Here is a 17,850-nt window from a genome sequence, read left to right on the forward strand (position 1 = left end):
TTGAGGCCTTCCCAGGCTGACAAGCTCCTGGGGCTGGGCTCCCACAGCAGGGCTCCTGCGGCCTGCTGGCCGGCCTGCCCTCAGGAGGGTGGGCATCTGGAGTGGGCCTCCAGGAGCACTGGGCGAGCATCTTGGGCTGGCAACAGGCCCCTGGGAGTCTGCGGGTGGGAGTCAGGTCCTCTCACCTGGGAAGGCTCTTCTCTGTCTAAGGCTAAGTAGCCTTGGCAAGGTCAGGCTCACGGGTCTCACTGACATCATCCCTTTACCTGGGCACTGACCTCCTCGGATCAAAGGGAACAGAAAGCCTTGGGTGACCCTTTCTGTGCTCTGGGTAAATCAGGATGCTGATGTCTGGACAGAGGAGAGCCCTTGGTGATCCAGCCCTAAGTGGTGCCATACCAAGCCCAAGCTCTTGCCTTCTCCTGCTCTTCAGACTCCCAGACATGGTGTGCGGCTTCCACACACCCTTGGGCATTCACACCTTCTTTTCCTCCTCCTCCCTGACTCCTGACCTCGCAAGCTTCTGTGGGTTCTTTAAGATCGGGCTTGGCAGCCACCTTTCCTTAGACTGTTTTCATCCCTCTTGCTCTCCTGACAACAGGGCCTAACTCTCCCAAACCAACAGATTTTGGGGTCTCTGCAGTTTTTTCTTTGAGCTTTTTGTTCATGGCTCAATCTCCAGTGCCCAGTACAAAGCCTGGCATGTAGTAGATGTTCAGTGAATGCCTACTGACTTAAATGAGAGGAACTTCTCAGCAGATAGAAGAGCGCTTTTAAGGCCCTGGGAATAGCATCAGGAAAGAGCATTTGTATTGTTAAATGCAGACACACCCAATGAGACAAATACATCCAGGGCTATATTTTCAAAGAGTGGTTAAAAACAACAACAACAACAAAACACCTCTCTCAGCTTTTTTGTTTTCTTCATACAGCCCAGTCAGAGTTTAGAATGCTAGGGAGCACTCCACTAAAAACCTTGTTCTAAAAACCACTTGTTCTAAAAACCAAGATCCTGGGGCACCCGGGTGGGTTAGTTGGGGAAGCGACTGCCTTCGACTCAGGTCATGATCCCAGAGTCCTAGGATCGAGTCCCGCATCAGGCTCCCAGCTCCATGAGGAGTCTGCTTCTCCCTCTGACCTTCCTTCTCATGCTCTCTCACTCTGTCTCTCTCTCAAATAAATAAAATCTTTAAAAATATATATATATAAATATAAAATAAAAACCAAGCATCCGAGGATGCTTGCAGTGAAGCGTTTGACTCTTGATTTCAACTCGGGTCATGATCTCAGGGTTGTGAGATCGAGCCCAGGTTTGGCTCCATGCTTGGTGTGGAGCCTGCTTGAGTAAGATTCTCTCTCCCTCTGCCCCCCACCCAACTCCCTCTCTAAAACAACAACAACAAAACCATGAGTAAAATTTGGAGGTCCCAGTTGTCTGCCTTAAGAGACTGTGGCTATGGGTTGCATGTTTGTGCTCATAAAACTTACCCGATAATTACTTCTCTTACTTGGCTTAGATGAGGCACTATTCCCAGTGGATCTATTGAAAGGAAGCCTTGCTGTCTAAACCACAGAAGCTTCAAGTTTGTTTTATTTGGGGAAATATTTCTTTTTAAAAACACATCTCAGGTATGGTGCTGAGACCTTCTGTATTTTCTGTAGTGATGACTTATGTGGTTAAACTGGTGTATTTCATGAAGCAGACGTTTCACAAAAATATTCTTACAGTGGACTGTCTGATATCCATAGTACTTCCCCCCGAGGCCTCAGATTTCAAAGATACGACCAGTTCTCTAGTTGATCTTCCCAGCCTCTGCAGCCGCGCCATGAGCACTTGTGATGTTTGGGGAAACAGTGTGGCCCTGAGCTCTGTGAGAGAGACCAGTGACACGCACCCTGGCACAGGGACTGCTGGTGTGGCCGAGGCCTTGGGGAAGGTCACAGGGCATCCCAGGGCTGACCTAGCCGGCCAGGGGTGCTCAGGACCTGCCCTGTGCGCTCTTGCACAAATCACTCCGATGTGGACACCTTCCCCTTCCCTGTGGGCAGCAGCTTCCAGCCTTTCCTGTTTCTTTGTGGAACCACCTAGAGAAGCCCACTGCCGGGGGTTTCTTCCTCTCACCTGCTTTTGTTTTCCAGGACCTGATGACCCGGAGGACCACTTCTCTCTCGCCTTACCCTGCAGCCCCACCCCCCCACGCTGACAGTTGCCTCTAGTTAGATCCATGCCCTCATTTTTAAAAGTATGTCTTCCTCTTGTATTTTTAATTCCATTTGTTAGGTTACTTGCCTGGATTTAGTCATCAAGCAATTAGTTGCTAGGGCTGTGCTCTGGCCCCGGGATGATCTCTTTTTCAAGTGGCTTCAGCTCTGTGAGGAAGGGGGCGCTGGGGCGAGGCCGGCTGCTCACCCCGTGGCCTGGGCCACTGGCCCTCCCTCTTACCACGTCACAGTCCGTGTAGGGGTTGCTAACATTGGCCAACTGTTCTAAGAAAAAACTGTGGCAAGAACTAGAAAATAACTGACAGGGTTCTTTGAATTTTTCTGAAGGAAGATGGTTTTCACTCCATTGTTATGCTAAAATCCAGCATACGGGCAAGTATTTAATAATGTACTTTTGCAACTCTGCAGATGGTTTATGGATTTTAGCAGTCTTTTAATTCCTTATTTCAAAAAGAGATGCTTTTTTTTTTTTACTTAATTTCTGATGCTGTGTATCTAAACATCTTCCACTTTTACTCTCAAAAATGTGTTGTGTAACTCCTTTAAAACCCTAGAGCATCTCTAGAAAAACAGTGTAATAAAAAGTTTTCTCTTTTGAAGCTTTTTTGAATTTAACATATTTTAGAACAATAACAAAAAAGATTTATCTGAACCTGTGACAAAAATCTTAGCAGTACATTTATCTGTATTTCTTTTATTATTTGCAATATTGTTTTGACAACCTTATCTGAAATATCAGGCACTTAAAAAGGAAATAAAGTCCACAATTTGGGTTCACATTTCCCACCATCCTGCTCTGATGTGTGAACAAGAAAACGCAATGTTACTTCATCAGAAACTGGTCTGGTTTAACTTTTCTGCATTTCTGTGTTTTCCCAGATATGATCTTTCTTCAGGGATCAGAGGTCATATTTAAAGTGGCTTTAAGTCTGTTGGGAAGCCATAAGCCCTTGATTCTGCAACATGAAAACCTAGAAACCATAGTTGACTTTATAAAAAACACCCTTCCCAACCTGGGCTTGGTGCAAATGGAAAAGACCATCAGTCAGGTACGCTTCAGTCCAACCTTCCAAAGGCGTATGCCATCCTGGATTTGGAGAGCTTAACTTTCTTTCTCTCGAGACCTGTCTCCTACCACTTGGTCCTGTGGGCAGCACCCTGTGTGTTGCCGGGCAGGTAGGAAGCATATGGCCAAGTACGTGGTCAGTGACTGAGCGCGTGTCCAAGTGCGCGTGCGTTGGGAATATGATGGGGGCTCTGCCACGTGCAGACAAGGGGGCAGCGGTCAGGGCTGAGAACCAGCCCAGGCTATCGGCAGCTGCTTATAGTCAAGGGGCTTCACTCCTGGTTCTTCTTCTGAAACACACGTGCACAATCAGGCCGGCCCTACAGTGGGAGAGCTTTGATTTTTTTTTTTTTTCAGCTGCGTGGGAGTATTTGGGATTTTCTAAAAATAACCCTTTGATAGAAAAATCATGATAGTATATATTCTAGGAGTTTGTTCCATGATATGTGTGTGTGTGTTTTCAGTTCCACATTTGTGGCTTGAGCACCTCTGGTTTCTGTAGCCAGTAGGACCATTCCTCTCAAACGTTAGGGGCGAGGGTGGGTTAAGCCAGAATTACAACTAGGTCAGCTGTTCAGTGGTCTGGTTTAGGGGTGATTTTGACTCTGTGTAAAGAAGAACCTTCTAGTATGTTTGCTGGCTCCGAAGGACTGGGCTATTTAGTAGGGGTGGATCACTACTGCAAGCATCCAGGGGCTGGATGGCTCAGGATGCTCTGGCAGGGATTTCTTCGTCAGGGCCAGCAATCAGGCCTCACCTGCTCCCAGTGCAACGAAAACAGAGCATAGAGCAGTCAAATAAAAACAAGTTGTGAAACAAAGCTGGTTTTTTTTTTTTTTTAAAGATTTTATTTATTTATTTGAGAGAGAGACAGTGAGAGAGAACATGAGCGAGGAGAAGGTCAGAGAGAGAAGCAGACTCCCCGCAGAGCTGGGAGCCCGATGCGGGACTCGATCCCAGGACTCCGGGATCATGACCTGAGCCGAAGGCAGTCGTCCAACCAACTGAGCCACCCAGGGGTCCCAACAAAGCTGTTTTTTAAGCACGTTCTTACTCGGAGGACTTCTTATGGTCCAAGAGGAATCTGGTGACTCCTGTGGACTGCACCCAGAAGCGGTGTTTCTAATTTTATTTGCCGCCTCTCCTGTGGTGTGGCGCATAGAGAAAGAAGCAGGTGTGGCCTGGGGTGGGGAGCTGCTGTGAGCCCCGGGAGACTCTGGATCTCTGCTCGTCTCCTACACCTGTGCTGCCAAAGGGCACTACTTTCCCACTCTGCACTTTGGTTTTTCATGAATCGATGTGTCTCTCCGTATTTAGCTTCCCTGGCATGTTTCTCTCAATGTGAATAGCTTTGGCTTATTCAGGCCCTACTTCCTGCCAGGTTCTGTGTGAATCTACATATGCACACGATCTCATTTTGTCATGACCATGGTCCTGACAGGATAAGTGGTTTTAACCCATGAGGCCCGTAGGGCACAAAGAGGCAGGCTCACTGGCCCTTGGTTTCCCTGCTGTTGAGGGGGTGGTGACCTCGCAGCTTTGCAGCACCACGGTGCGCCGCGGGATCATTTAATTACAGAGGCTTTTCTGTATTTTACCTGTATGTTAACTGAACTCTGTCCTTTTGATTCTTAAATGTTTGGCATTTGTGTGCACTGATTGCCTTTACAGCTCTCATGGTGTAAACCTATGTGCTCCGGCCGCTGGGGCAGACAGAGCACCGTGGTTACCTCAAGGCTGTGCCCAGGGAGGGCCCCCCGTGGCTCTCAGGCAGGCAGGCAGGCTCAGCAAACATTCAGTTTACCTCCTAGATACTGAGCCCCAGAAAAGAATCCTGTTTTCTCCTCCCTTTTCTGTAAAGAATACTTACTCAAAGTATCAGGGTCTATTTAATTGTTGGAGGACTAGAAATGGACACAACATGGAGAGAGTAGAATTTTGTGTGTGTGTGTGCACCTGATTTGTTTCAGGCAGCCGTCTTGAACTTGGGGTCCTTTATTCCATGGACCCCTTAATAGCCCGGGATGTGTGTTATAATCCCCGTTTTTATAGGCAGGAAGCTGGGCATGGAGAGGGTAACATGCTCAACACTCTGTTTGCAGTGGCAGAGCCAAGAATGGGATGGGTCTCTGACAGCAGAGACCATCTTGTGCAGAAGAGGAGCATGGAACCCAGTAATTCCAAGTGTGGTAAGAGCCAGAGTGGTGCTCGTGCAAGGGCGTGTGGGAGCCAGGCTGGTGGGGTGAGCGCTGCTGACTGGGAGTTGGGAGAGATGAGTTCAAGTGGGCCCAAGGAATGAGCTAAGAGCAGGGTCAGCACCCATTTTCTGCAGTGGGCCAGATAGTAAGTCGTTCAGGCTTTGGGGGCCGGAAGGTCTCTTGTAGTCACTCCACTCTGTCTTTGCAGCACAAAGATAATATACACATGAATGGAGTGACTGTTGTTGCAATAAAACTTTATTTGTAATAACATGCAGTGGGACAGATTCAGTCCATAGGTGGTGCTTTGCTGATTCCTGATCACAGGCATGGGAGTGAGAATTGAGGGAAATCCAAGATGCCTCTGCATTGAACTTGGAAGGGAAGGGTGGTTGTGGATTGGGAGCAGCAGTGTGGGGAATGCAGAATCTACATTTCGGGGCCCAGGTTTACATCCTGCCAAGAGTCTTGATGGGAAGCCCAGCTCTCCGCCCTCTTGCCCTGCCATGCGTTCCGTGCTCGCTGCCCCCTCCCCACCTAGAGGGTGCCCTAGTTTCAAGTCCCACTCAGAGATGAGGCCTGAGGGACAGTGCGACTCCTTGGTAGCCTGAGAGGGCCCCCAGGCTCAGCTCTTGGAGGTCCACAGGGTGCAAGTGACAGACGCATTCATTGCACCCGTCAGAGCAGCTGTCATGTATGTGAGTGGGTGGCGGCCTGATGGCCCTCTGGGGTAGTTCTGGCTCATTTCGTTCGATGCTCTTTCTGCAGATAGCCGCAGCTCCAGCAGTGGGACACAGCATGCAGCCGGGATGGGAGGGAGGGGGCGAAGCGGCTCTGCGGCTTCTCGGGATGGGCAGGCTGGGAGCAGCCACAGCAGGGCGGGTCCAGAGTTGACGGAGCCCAGGGCAGAAGGAGAAGGGTCTCTGAAGTCTGTGGCAGGTCCTCTGTTTAACTGTCAGTTGAATATGAGCCATAAAAATCCTCTGACCCAACAAGAGGGAAACCTTGGGAAGACACAGAAACAGAGAAGGTCAGGTTGTCTGTTTGCCTCGGGGAGTGCTGTCTGCCTCTGCCGGTTCATTTCAGTGTTAAGGAAAAAAATCCAAGTTGAAGGGGGACTTTGGGAGACAGAGCAAAGAGTTCTTGGGGCTGTGTTCACAGTGTGGCCCCAGGCCTGCACCTGTCATTGTACTCTGTAGGAACTTGCCAGAAATGCAGAATCTGGGGCCTCGCCCCAGACCTGCTGAGTCAGAATCTGCATTTTAACAAGATCCCCAGGGGATTCACACACACTGGAACATTTGAAAAGCTCTGCTGTGGGCAGCTTCACTGAACACACTAGACAATTCCCTGTTCTAGTTGAGCTTGTAGAATAGAAACCAGAATCTTAACAAGGTTCCTTTGTTCCGGAGCCGCTCCTCAGAATCACAGCGTTGAGACGGCCTCCTCTGCGCCGGGAGGAGCCCTCGCAGCTCGGGCAGTTTGCTCAGCTGACAACGAGGACTTTCTTCAAAGGCCAGTCAGTGCCATACCAAAAGTGGTGGGTATAGTGAGGAGGAATATTTTACCCCTGATATTGTTTAGAATTGCCCGCATGTGGTGATAATAAAGAACAGACCAGTTTTTAGTTGGGTTTCTTATTTTTAAATTCACTACAGGCACTGTAGCCACTCGTGGCCGATCCCTGGGCCCCTGCTCCTTTCTCCAGCCCTGGCAATGCCGCCGCCGAGACAGACAGACCTGGGGGCAGGGCCTGGAGGCTGGGAAGGTGGAAAGTTTGTGGCCAGTTCTGCAGGCGTCAGGGTTAACGGCTTCATTATACAGAGTGTGCACAGACTGCAAAGAGGAACCCACTGTGTCTCCAGGAGCAAACGAGCCAAGAACATAAACAGACGATTCACTAAAGAGGAGATCCATCTAGTAAACAAATATCTGGGAAAACATTTACCTTCATGCATAATTTAAATAACATACAGTGCTCTACCTGCTAGACTAACAAAATGAAACATACTAAGGTCGGTACCAGGCGCCAGGGGTAGACTGTGCCTGGCACATCGGTGTGTTGTTGTTGATGGCATTGTGCATTGATTATTCCCATTTGGGAGGCAACTTGGCGATGTGTATCACAAGCCAGTAAAATATTCATGGCCTTTGACTCAGTAATCCCCTTTCTTGGAATGTATCCTTAGGAAATAATCCAAAATATGGGAAAAGCCATATGTGCAAGGATGTTTAGCGTTGTCATTTATAACTACAGAAACTTTATAAGTAACTAGATACCCAGCACTGGACAAATGGATTAACGGGGTTATGACATGTCGAGTAGGTAGAACAAAGAAGCCACTTGTAATTACGGTCATGAAGAATATAGAGCAACTCAAAAAAGCCTCATTTGAGGACCTGGGCTCTGCCTTCCCAACCAGCCAGAGTGCCATGCTTTGGGATCGATTCTAGAGCATACCTGCAAAACGCAGGGCTCGAAGTATTTTAGCCGCCAGGAGATAATGATGCAATTAAGCGGGATGACCCAGGATGGTTCCTGGAAATTAATGGGTCCCTGAAAGAGTGTACAGCTCTGGGCACAGCTGAGAGCCATTAACCTTAGCATAGCATCAATCTGTATGAGGGGCCACAGGTTTTGTTCCCAGGTTTTCCACATTAGTAGCTCATTTAAAACTAAATCTCAGTAGAAAGAGAGAAGGAACTGTACATTTATTCTGCAGCCTAATTATACACCAGTGCCACGGCAGTCTCGGTTTGAATGTTTGCGGTTTTTGCCCCGTTTGAGCTGTTCAGAGGTTCCGTGATGTGGCATCCTTTGTAATTTTGCTGAAGCGCAAGGTTGAACGTGAGGGTTTCATGACAGTCGCATGGAAGCAGCTTCCTTAGCTAAAGGATCACCTGCTCCCCGCTGCCAGGCATGTGCTGGGAACTCCCACGAGTTGCCTCACGGAATTCCCACAGTGATGCTGGAGATGGGTGCTCTCACCTCCGTGTCTGGGGCCAGGAGCCGAGGCCAGGAGAAGTCATGTAACTTGCTCAAGGTCATTCAGGGCATCACCAGGGGAGCCCTGATTTGAGGGCTGAGTCCGTGTTCTTGGCTGAACTGCAGCAAGAGTAAGGCCTGCTGACCTCGCGGTCACTCGGAGGGACAACAGAGGATTGCCTATCAACACGGCAAGCTTGCACACACACCCACACCGCGAATACAATACATAGTAGTTCAGGGCATAGAATGACTTTTGTGCCTAATTGGTCTTGTGCATTGAATTCCGTTGAAAAGCAGGAAGCTGAAAAATTAATCTCCAAGCAGAGAAGATTGTTAGGAATGGTGAGAAAGTAAACATGGTTTTTGAGTATTGATTTCAGGGAAGATAGGGTTCATCCGTGTTTGAGTGCTAACAGGGCACCGTCGGGGAATGCGAGCTTTCCATTGATTCGCCCTACACTGGAATTTCTTTCTTAAAGAAGGCAGTGAAGAGTTCCTTTGTGCTCTTGTAAGGCCTAACCTCATCTTCCAAGTGTGTGATCTGGGACGCTGGCCTTGTTTCCACCGAGCCAGCATGACCGGACGCCCAGACCCACACGCAGAGCCTCCCTGGGACTTGACTCGGGCGCTCGGAGCCTCAGCCCGCAGGGCGATCCCACAGAAGCAGCTGCAGGAGAGAGGCCGCGGCCGCTCCTGACCCCTGTGCAGCTCCCACCCCGCTCCCTCAGAGAAAGTCCAAACATGAACGACTCACTTGGGCACCTCGGGGCTGTTTTTCACACGGGTGGTTTCTCGATCACTGTTACTATTATGGGCAGGAAGGCATTGTTTCATGTTCACTCATCTGTGTGGGCGACATTTGGGTTTTGGCTCATTTCTGCATATCTTATGTGCAAAGGAGGGTTTTTTAGTAAACAGTTCCATTACTTAGCTGTTCTTGTAACTCTAAAAACCCTGTGAACTATAATTAAACTTTGACTCGGTGACTGGGCAAATAGGGCTATGATTCTTCTGTTTTGTTTTGTTTTGTTTTGTTTTGTTTTTTTCCTCCCTCTTTGACCAAAGCTGATGTGTCTAACACAATAGAATTTTCAGAGAAAAAGGAAATCTGTGCTGAAATAGGAGCTAAAAATAAATTTTTGTAAAAAGCCTTTTAAAAAAAAAAAAAAAGTAAGGTTTGGGCCTTTGGAAAATGAGTTATCCGAGACCCATACCTATTGGTACCTTGGGTTTATGTCTCAGTGCTGCTTTTGTTTTTTCTTCCCAAGTAGAATTGTTACCTTTTCAATGCAGGGAGTTTTCCTTGTTTCTCACGGACAGTCCCAGGCCCGGAGTAGGTGTGTGGGGGATGTTTGCTGACAGGGCCGCACACGCGCATGTGGGATTCGTCTCATTCTCGGGGCCTGACGGCTTGTCTGTACGTAACAGGTGTCTGAGATGGATATCGCCAAACAGTTACAAGCCTACGAAGTCGAGTACCACGTGCTTCAAGAAGAACTTATCGATTCCTCTCCTCTCAGTGACAACCAAAGAATGGACAAATTAGAGAAGACCAACAGCAGCTTGCGCAAACAGAACCTTGACCTCCTGGAGCAACTGCAGGTAGAGCATATTTAGAAAGCCTCTTCCTGAGCCCTGAGCGTGGGGTAGATCATTAGCGCACCAAAGCACCGGCGGGCTGGGTTTTCCCATGACCGCGGGACCTCTCCCCCCGCCCCCCGGTCTGTCTATAGTTGGGATCAAAGGTAGCCCAGGAGAATTGGTCCTTTTTATTAGGGAGCAGACAGATTATCCTTTGCTGAGGTCAGACAGTCCTGGAGCTTTCTGAGAGGCTGTCTCTGCACTTAACCCTTTTAGGAGGGAGGCCCGGCGGTGAACTGGGGTCCAGGATGCCGAGGGTTCGCTGAATGCCAGCAATTGTGCTTTGAGAAATAACCAGAAAATCAAAGGCTTGGGCTTCTGTGAGCGAAACCAGCTAGGTCCATGGAGGGACATTAAGGGAGGGGAGTAACGCAGAGATCTACCTAACAAAACAAACCAGAGCATGTGGTCATGACTTGAGAGTCCTTACTGCAAATACAAAAGTTTACTTCATGAGGGACACAGTTCTCCCCTCTAGAAGCTTCCATCTTAACATGGATGAATGTGGGTGAGGACATGTGGTAGAAAGGCAAACAGACCATGTATACAGAAGGGTGAGATGGGGTAAGCCTGGGGATGTAGTCCAGAAACCCAGCTCCCACCAGATCCAGTGTTGTCTCCACACTGTCATGCTGGGCAGACCTCTGACCTGCCCTGTCCCGATTGCTGCATCTGTGTGACACACAGTCCCTGACGGCTTAGCACAGCTCCTTTACCGATCACATCGATTAACATAATGGTACGGTCTACTTTCTTAATGCCATGAATGGGTGGTAATGCTATTGATGTCAAGGAATTGTTTGGAGGGATTTAAAAAAAAACTTTATTTGCTGCAAAGACAAATACATATTTGTCCCCAAAGCATGTATTTTATGGTGTTCCTGGGCTGACCTTAGAATAAGCCTTCCATCCCCACCTAAGCCTCTTAGTTTTATCCATAGAAAGTTACCGCTTTGCAGACACAGGCTTGGCAGTGAGATGAGAAAGGCCAGCATTGAGAGCTTAATAAATCAACCCTAGACCGAAATGCATTCCTCCCAGCAGGGACTTATCCCAGGAGACCTAGTGGCTATTTACTGTAGAGGAACAAAGAAAAGCGCTTTCCCTGCCCAGTCCTAACCACCAAGCACATTCTGAAATTTAGCTTCTTTTTTTCCCCTACAACTGAGATGTCCTAACTGGAAAGATGTTTGTGTACAGTGTCTCCAGGATGTCTTGGCTGTCCTCGAAGGGGAGGCTCACGGGGATAAAGAGCCTTATCTGGCCTGTAATGGTCTGCATGGGAGGTGGTAATTTTAAGTGGCTTCCAAACAAACTAGGTCTCTGAAATAGAACGTTAATAGGAACGTTTCTGACAAAGCTCGGACTAGCATTTGAAGCATTTGGCTCCTGAAGGTAGGCAGGACGGAAATAGAAGATTCCATTTATTGGGCTAATGCCTGTGTGAATTTTTTTTCCTCATGGTAAAGGGTGCATGTAATTTCATGTTGCTTCTCTGACACTATACCCTTTTCATGATGAGAAAAGCTGTGCAATGCTGCTCAGATCTCGAAATCCCTCAAGAAGGACTCCGGGTGGTAATTCGTCATGACGGACATCCTTCTGGCAGCGGTGTTTCACCCAGCGGCTGTGCTCTGTGGAGGGATCATTCAAGGCTGCTGCTGTGCCAGCCTACCAGTATTGGGGACCCTCGCCTTGCCAGGTGCCAGGGCCACTGAGACTCAGACACTGCTGCTGTCCAAGACCTGGGACCGGGAGGACGCTGTGTCAGTTTGTAGGAGCTTGAAGATGGTTTTCCCAGTTCCCTCCGCGAGTCACGTGGGCTTACTGTCTTGCAGCCACACTTATCTATGTTCTGTAAGACTCACACCTCCTTTTCTTTTTTTTAAAACAGTTTTCAGAGTCCAAAGATAGTGTTAACTATAATAGTTTTTGACCATAGATCTTTGTTTTTTTCCAAAGTATCAAAATTGACCTGTTTTCTATCTTTGTTCTGTTCCTATTAGTTGCCAGAGAGACCAAGATCCCATTTGTTTTCCTGTTAAACACTTAATGTTATCTAGCAGCTTGAGAGCAAAGGGTTCTCCCTGTTTTGTCCAGCAGCGCAAGATGATAGACGACAATTGCATACACCCACCAAGTCGTGCCACATAATAACGGACATGCTTTTTTTATACTAAGCGTCTGTGAGTCATCAAGTGCCAGTGATCTAGGTGCTGCAGGAGGCCAAACCCGTGTACAGGAGATGTGCTTTTCTCCATGAAAGCGCTTCCGTCTCGTGGAGGAGAGTGACAGCCGTGCAGAACCGCTCACCTCGAAGCCGGGTGGCACGCGGGGATCCCATGGGCCTCGAGAACGGGCGGTCCTTCGTGGGGGCGGTGGGCCTGCCCCAGACCCCGGCCATGGGAAGGAGTGTGAGGTTCACAGAGCACCCCTTGCGAGTGTGCACTTGGTGTGGCCGCCCCTGCCTGGCAGGCACGCCGACCTGGACGCGCAGTCCTTTCCTCCTCCTATTTTGGGCGCTCCAGCGGCACAGCCGGAGCTAGACTTTGAGTCATGAGGCACCTGTCTGGCACAAGTGTTGTCTTGTTCAAAAACCTGTTTCCCTTGTTTCGAAAATGAGAGAGAGAAAAAAAAAATACAAGTACCGTTTTCCCCACCCCAAATTAGCGGGAACGTGTGCGGCAGGGCCGGGTGGATGAGGTGGAGCAGCGGCTCCCCGACTCAGGGAGCTGAGCGCCGCAGGAGTCACTGTGCACCGGCGACCCGGCCGGGAAGGCCTTGGGGACGGCTGCCTCTAAAGGTCGGACTGGCTGTGGCTTTCTCAGGAAACCCCACAGCCTCCCTGGAGCCAACTGGTTGCCTGAGAAGCCGGCCCTGGTAGCTGAGAACTAGGAGGGGCAGTTGCTAGAGAGTAGCCCCTGGAAGTTCTCCATTGAGTGCAGCCGTCGCGTGCTCAGTGCCAAGGATGTGGGCTGGGCGGGAGTGGGGACACCGCTTATCTCAGGGGCAGTGGTGGAGACCCGTCAGCAAGACTGATGCTGGGACGCCTGGACCCCGGATGCAGTGAGCCCCGCTGACCTTGAGGAGAATAGAAAGGATCCAGGAGGAGAGGGCTGGTGCCGCTGGGGCCGCCCGCCCCATGGGAACCACTGGGCTCTCAGTCTGCAGTCAGTCTGTGCACACTAGTGTGTGTGGTTGCACCGATGGGCCAGGCTCTGCCGCAGTGGTCCTCAAAGCTCCAGATCTCAGGGGCAGGGCCCAGCGGCAGTCCCTTTGTCCCTGAAGCTCCGCCCCTTGTTCCTGAGGCAGTCTTGGCCTGGATCAGCGCTGTCTTCCCTGTTGTCGGGGACGGGGTCCCTTTGCACTGTGAAGGCGCCAGCTCTCTCCGAGAGGCCACAGCAGGGAAGATGCTGGAGACTCTCAGACTGGCCCAGCCTTCCTGCGAAGGAACCTGGGATATGTAGTCTTCCTGTGTGTCCAGAAGACCAGGCCACAGATAAACAAATAGGCTTGTCTCTGCCAAAACAGGGCTCCAAAGTGTCTCCGAGGTGGCCAGTGGAGTGTAGAGTGGATCCCCGCCAGCCCCCACCCCCTCCACATTCTCGCTGGCCAGTTCACACTCGCTTCTTTGATTCTCCAGGTGGCAAATGGGAGGATCCAGAGCCTGGAAGCCACAGTTGAGAAGCTTCTGAGCAGTGAAAGCAAGCTGAAGCAGGCCACCCTCGCCTTGGAGCTGGAGCGGTCAGCCCTGCTGCAGACGGTGGAGGAGCTCCGGAGGCAGGGGATGGCAGAACCACACAGGCCAGAGCCGGACTTCATGGGGCCCAGGCCCGCAGGTGACTGACGGCACAGGACACGGCCCCTCGCCAGAGCACGGCTGCAGGGGAGCCTCTGCGGCCTGTCCTCATGCTGTCCAGGCCTTAACTGAGAGGGACAGAAGATGCCGGAGGGAGAGAACGAGGCATGACGCGTGCTTCTCAGGGAGGACACTGGCTTGCCAGCATGCAGACTTTCTGAACTAGAACTTGCGAGTCATGGGGATGGAGGTCCCAATGTTTTTGTTGTTGTTTAAGTTGTAATCCGTCCCTTCTTCAGTCCCGATTACTGTACCCAGTAGGTTTAGGTGGCACGGATGTGAATAAATGCGCCTTCGAGTTTCCTTGTTGCCTCCTTTCTCAGCAGCACTGTGCTTGCGAAGAACAGCGGGTCCTGGGCCGGGGCTGGGGCTGGGGCTTGAGGGTAGTCCTCCGGCCTGGAAGTGGGGCCGGCACTCATCCGTGTGGGTTTGTGGGACCACACCCTCTGGTCCGCAGCAGGCAGGCGATGCAGCCGGCCCCTGTCTGTGTGTCCTGGCTGCGGAAGCCCCAGAGAACCATCTGGACGTCTTGAATTTAGCACTCTCCTGGGTATTCACTGAAGTCTGTCTTTTAAAAAAACAAAAACAGTTTTCATTTCTTTTACTTAGTCCTTAAGTATCAAAGTCATTGTAGATCAATGTTTTCTGGGTAAATCACCAGTTCTTAGGCTCACACCAAGTGTTGCTAGGGAGCGACCTGCATCGTGGACTCCAATGCGTGTATTTCTTTGTGGGTTGTTGTCGCCCGGTCAGGGCCGGGTATTTACTTTTGCTCTTGTGTGAGGCAGGCACTGTGAGTCCCTTTAAGGGCACACCCTTGGAAACGCATTCCCCAAAGAAGTAGCCTGGTGTGTCAGGATTGTCATGGATGCCAGAGAGATGGCTTTGGAAAAAAGCCATCAGCCTGAAACTGGAATCAGACAGTGGCAGCTGAGCACAGTTGTTGAGAGCGGGGCGGCATGTTCTGACTACGACTCACAACATGGTGACTCTTTCCCTTGGGGGATGAGAACCCTGTGCCTTCAACAAGCAGGATGCCACTCACAGCCAGTGCGGCTTCCTCGGGTCCCTGCGTGAGGCCTCCGCACAAGCGCTCTCAAAACCAGGGGTTGAGGGCCCTTTCCGACAGCAGGATCACTCTGGCCTTTGCCATCATAGTCCCCTCTCGTCCACAGGGCCTTCTTGGGACTCTCAGCAGTGCGCGTCTTTCAGCCCGAGGTGAAAGGAGGGATTTTCATACTCAGAGTCATCCCAGATCTCCCCAGACATTTCTGAGGGTGACACGCGCACTCCCCAGTGCCTAAAAGTCGGCCAACATTCAGGACTCCCCGCGTGGGGGATAGTGGTTCTCCTCATAAATCAAGATGCCCAGCCCAAGAGCTTCTATCCCGAGTTGTTCCACCAGAAGAATTTAGAGGAGTTAATATTTGAGGGCTTCTTTCCCCCTATTTCACTCTTTGAGTCCTTAATAATGTTGAATCTTGGACATCTTCTTACCATGACTCAACAACATGGACCCTGCATTAAATAAGGAACGAAACAGCGATAAATCTCTGCCCACACTTTTGTGGTGTCTGTTTTACTTGTTGAATTTGGTTCTTTGCTTTTCAGGCCAGAGAAGGGAAGCCGTGAAGGCGTCCGAGGTGTTGGCACCTTGTGTTCCCAGTATGGTTACCCAAGTGCTAGTTACGCTATGGCACCTCGGTGGGAGCAGGAGTGGTAGCCCCCATGAGACAAGCCCCATCAGTCGCCGGGGCCCGTGGGTGCTGGGAGGTTGCACAAGCCCTCAGATACAGGTAAGACAGAGGCTCAGCCCGTGTGGGACTCAGGGAAAGAAACCTCCATAAAGCCAATTCACGTTACTGTGTGAGGATTTGCAGAGGCAAATTCTTCAACAGAGCGAATATCATGTTCTATTTTTCTCTAACACCCAACTGTATGTGCGCGTGTGTGCACATCAAGGTTGTCTTTCTTTTGCTACCATTCATGTTTTCTTCGACTTAGGACGCTAGGAGCCCACCGGAAGCACACTATTACATACACGTGTATTTATTTGTAAATGCGTGACACACGTGTGTTCTCTGTGCTGGCACTCAGTGCTGTGGACGAACACCCAGCCCCAGGCCCCTCTTAGGGCTGTGAATGGAAGGAGCAAGAGAAAATGAGGGTGCAGAGGGAGCTACTTGAGTTAGGAGGAGTCACCAGTAGGTCCATCCGAGAGGCAAAGCACATGCAGGGCCAGAGAGGGCCAGGGCAAGGTGGCACACAGAGAGCTCTGTGGGACGCTGTTGCAGCCACATGGTGATTGTCTCTCAGCATCTACAGCCAGGTGTCCAGTGAGGGGCCTGGGGTCAACACTTGGAAGGTCAACACTTGAGTAGAAGAAGTGGAGCAGAGAAGTCACTTTTAACTATCATGACCTTCAGAGAAAATGGCTCTTGTTTCCTTTTGTTTTCCATGTCTCAACACAAGCATGTCTTTGAGCCATGTCTGACTTAGAGCCACCAGGGAAAGGGACTCTGGGACAAGCTGGCATAGAACAAACTACCATGATTAATTTTGGAAACTGCCTGATACGAATGAAAGCAGGCGCGAATGGGGGCGTTATTAGAACAACCTCCACCCACGTGTCTGTGGTCAGTGACCTGTCACATTCAGATTCATCCATTGGTTTTGACTTTGAAAGTCACGATGGTGAAATATCACGGAGACAAGAGTCTGCTGGGATCCTGGACTGCCGGACCCTTCGTCTGTTCCCCTCTGTCAAGTGTTACCAAATGTTTTGCTGGTTAAGATCCAGAAACTCTATGTGGTAAAAATAATTTACAGGCCGCATTGTCTTTACATTGATACTACTTTAAGGGTTTGTAATGGCTCCAAGTAATCTTGGACTGGGAAAGCCAGAGGGAAACTTGTGCTTCCTACTAGAAAACCATTTCTGACCTCATTTGATAGAGGAAAGCACTGAGTGAGATGATGAGATGTTCAAGATCCCCTAATGATCAGCTGTAGGATCAATTAGATCCCCAGTCTCCCATCTGCTGAAGAGTCCACACTGCCCACCTTTGGAAATCATTTCTGGCAACCTCAAGCAAGATTCGGAGTAACAATGATCCGTATTAGTAAGGAGCCCCGATCAGATGCTCTCCTAAGATGCAGGGTCTTCAGGAACCTTGAGTTAAAGACGGGGGGGGGGGGCATGAGACCAGCCCCATCAGTCACCGGGGCCCGTGGGTGCTGGGAGGTTGCACAAGCCCACAGAGGAATCCTACTTCACCAGGGTCTAAATTAGGTACGGTGTTGGCTCCCAAAAGACGTTTCCTTTTTACCTTGAGACTTTGAAAACCCTTGCATTGTAATGTATTTAAAACAACCAAATTTGCCTTTGGTTTTATAGAAGTGAAATTTTCCATTTATGTCAAGTTTCTTGCTGCCATCTTTGGAAAAGATCAGAACAATTAGGGAAATGGAAGAGCTCTGGAGCAACCCCAACAGTTGTTCTTTGGACAATTTGAAACTGGTAACAAAAGATGAGGAAGAATATTCTTGGTATCCAGGCTTCATAGCACCTGCCTTTGTATCTCTGAACTGAATAACCAACGATTTTGGTTGTAAACTCTTATTAGCAAAGTTTGAATTTATGCCACTGTATGCATATTAAAATATCTTGAACATGAGTAAGTTTTATCCAAAAAACAAAATCAGAGTACCTGGGTGGCTCAGTGGGTTAAGCCTCTGCCTTTGGCTCAGGTCATGATCCCAGGGTCCTGGGATTGAGCTCTGCATCAGGCTCTCTGCTCAGCAGGGAGCCTGCTTCCTCCGCCCTCTCTCTCTGCCTGCCTCTCTGCCTACTTGTGATCTCTGTCAAATAATA

At 49.8% G+C, this 17,850-nt stretch overlaps 1 protein-coding gene across 6 annotated transcripts in view; it reads left to right on the plus strand.

The window, feature by feature from the left end:
* Positions 1-14,279, plus strand: part of TBC1D1 (TBC1 domain family member 1) — a 227,279-nt gene extending 213,000 nt beyond the window's left edge. For 5 of the 6 annotated variants that reach the window (XM_004763982.2, XM_045076409.1, XM_004763983.2 and 2 more), the window contains 3 exons: positions 3,103-3,272; positions 9,905-10,078; positions 13,761-14,279. In XM_004763982.2, coding sequence (XP_004764039.1) covers positions 3,103-3,272; positions 9,905-10,078; positions 13,761-13,964 — 548 coding nt within the window. In that variant the 3' untranslated portion in view covers positions 13,965-14,279. Of the gene's footprint in view, positions 1-3,102; positions 3,273-9,904; positions 10,079-13,760 lie in introns of those variants that run through there. The other variant, XM_004763984.3, reaches the window with a different exon arrangement.
* Positions 14,280-17,850: the final 3,571 nt, after the last annotated feature.

Source organism: Mustela putorius, unplaced genomic scaffold, assembly GCF_011764305.1.
Source record: "Mustela putorius furo isolate JIRA1106 unplaced genomic scaffold, ASM1176430v1.1 tig00000083_pilon_pilon_pilon, whole genome shotgun sequence".
Lineage (NCBI taxonomy): Eukaryota > Metazoa > Chordata > Mammalia > Carnivora > Mustelidae > Mustela > Mustela putorius.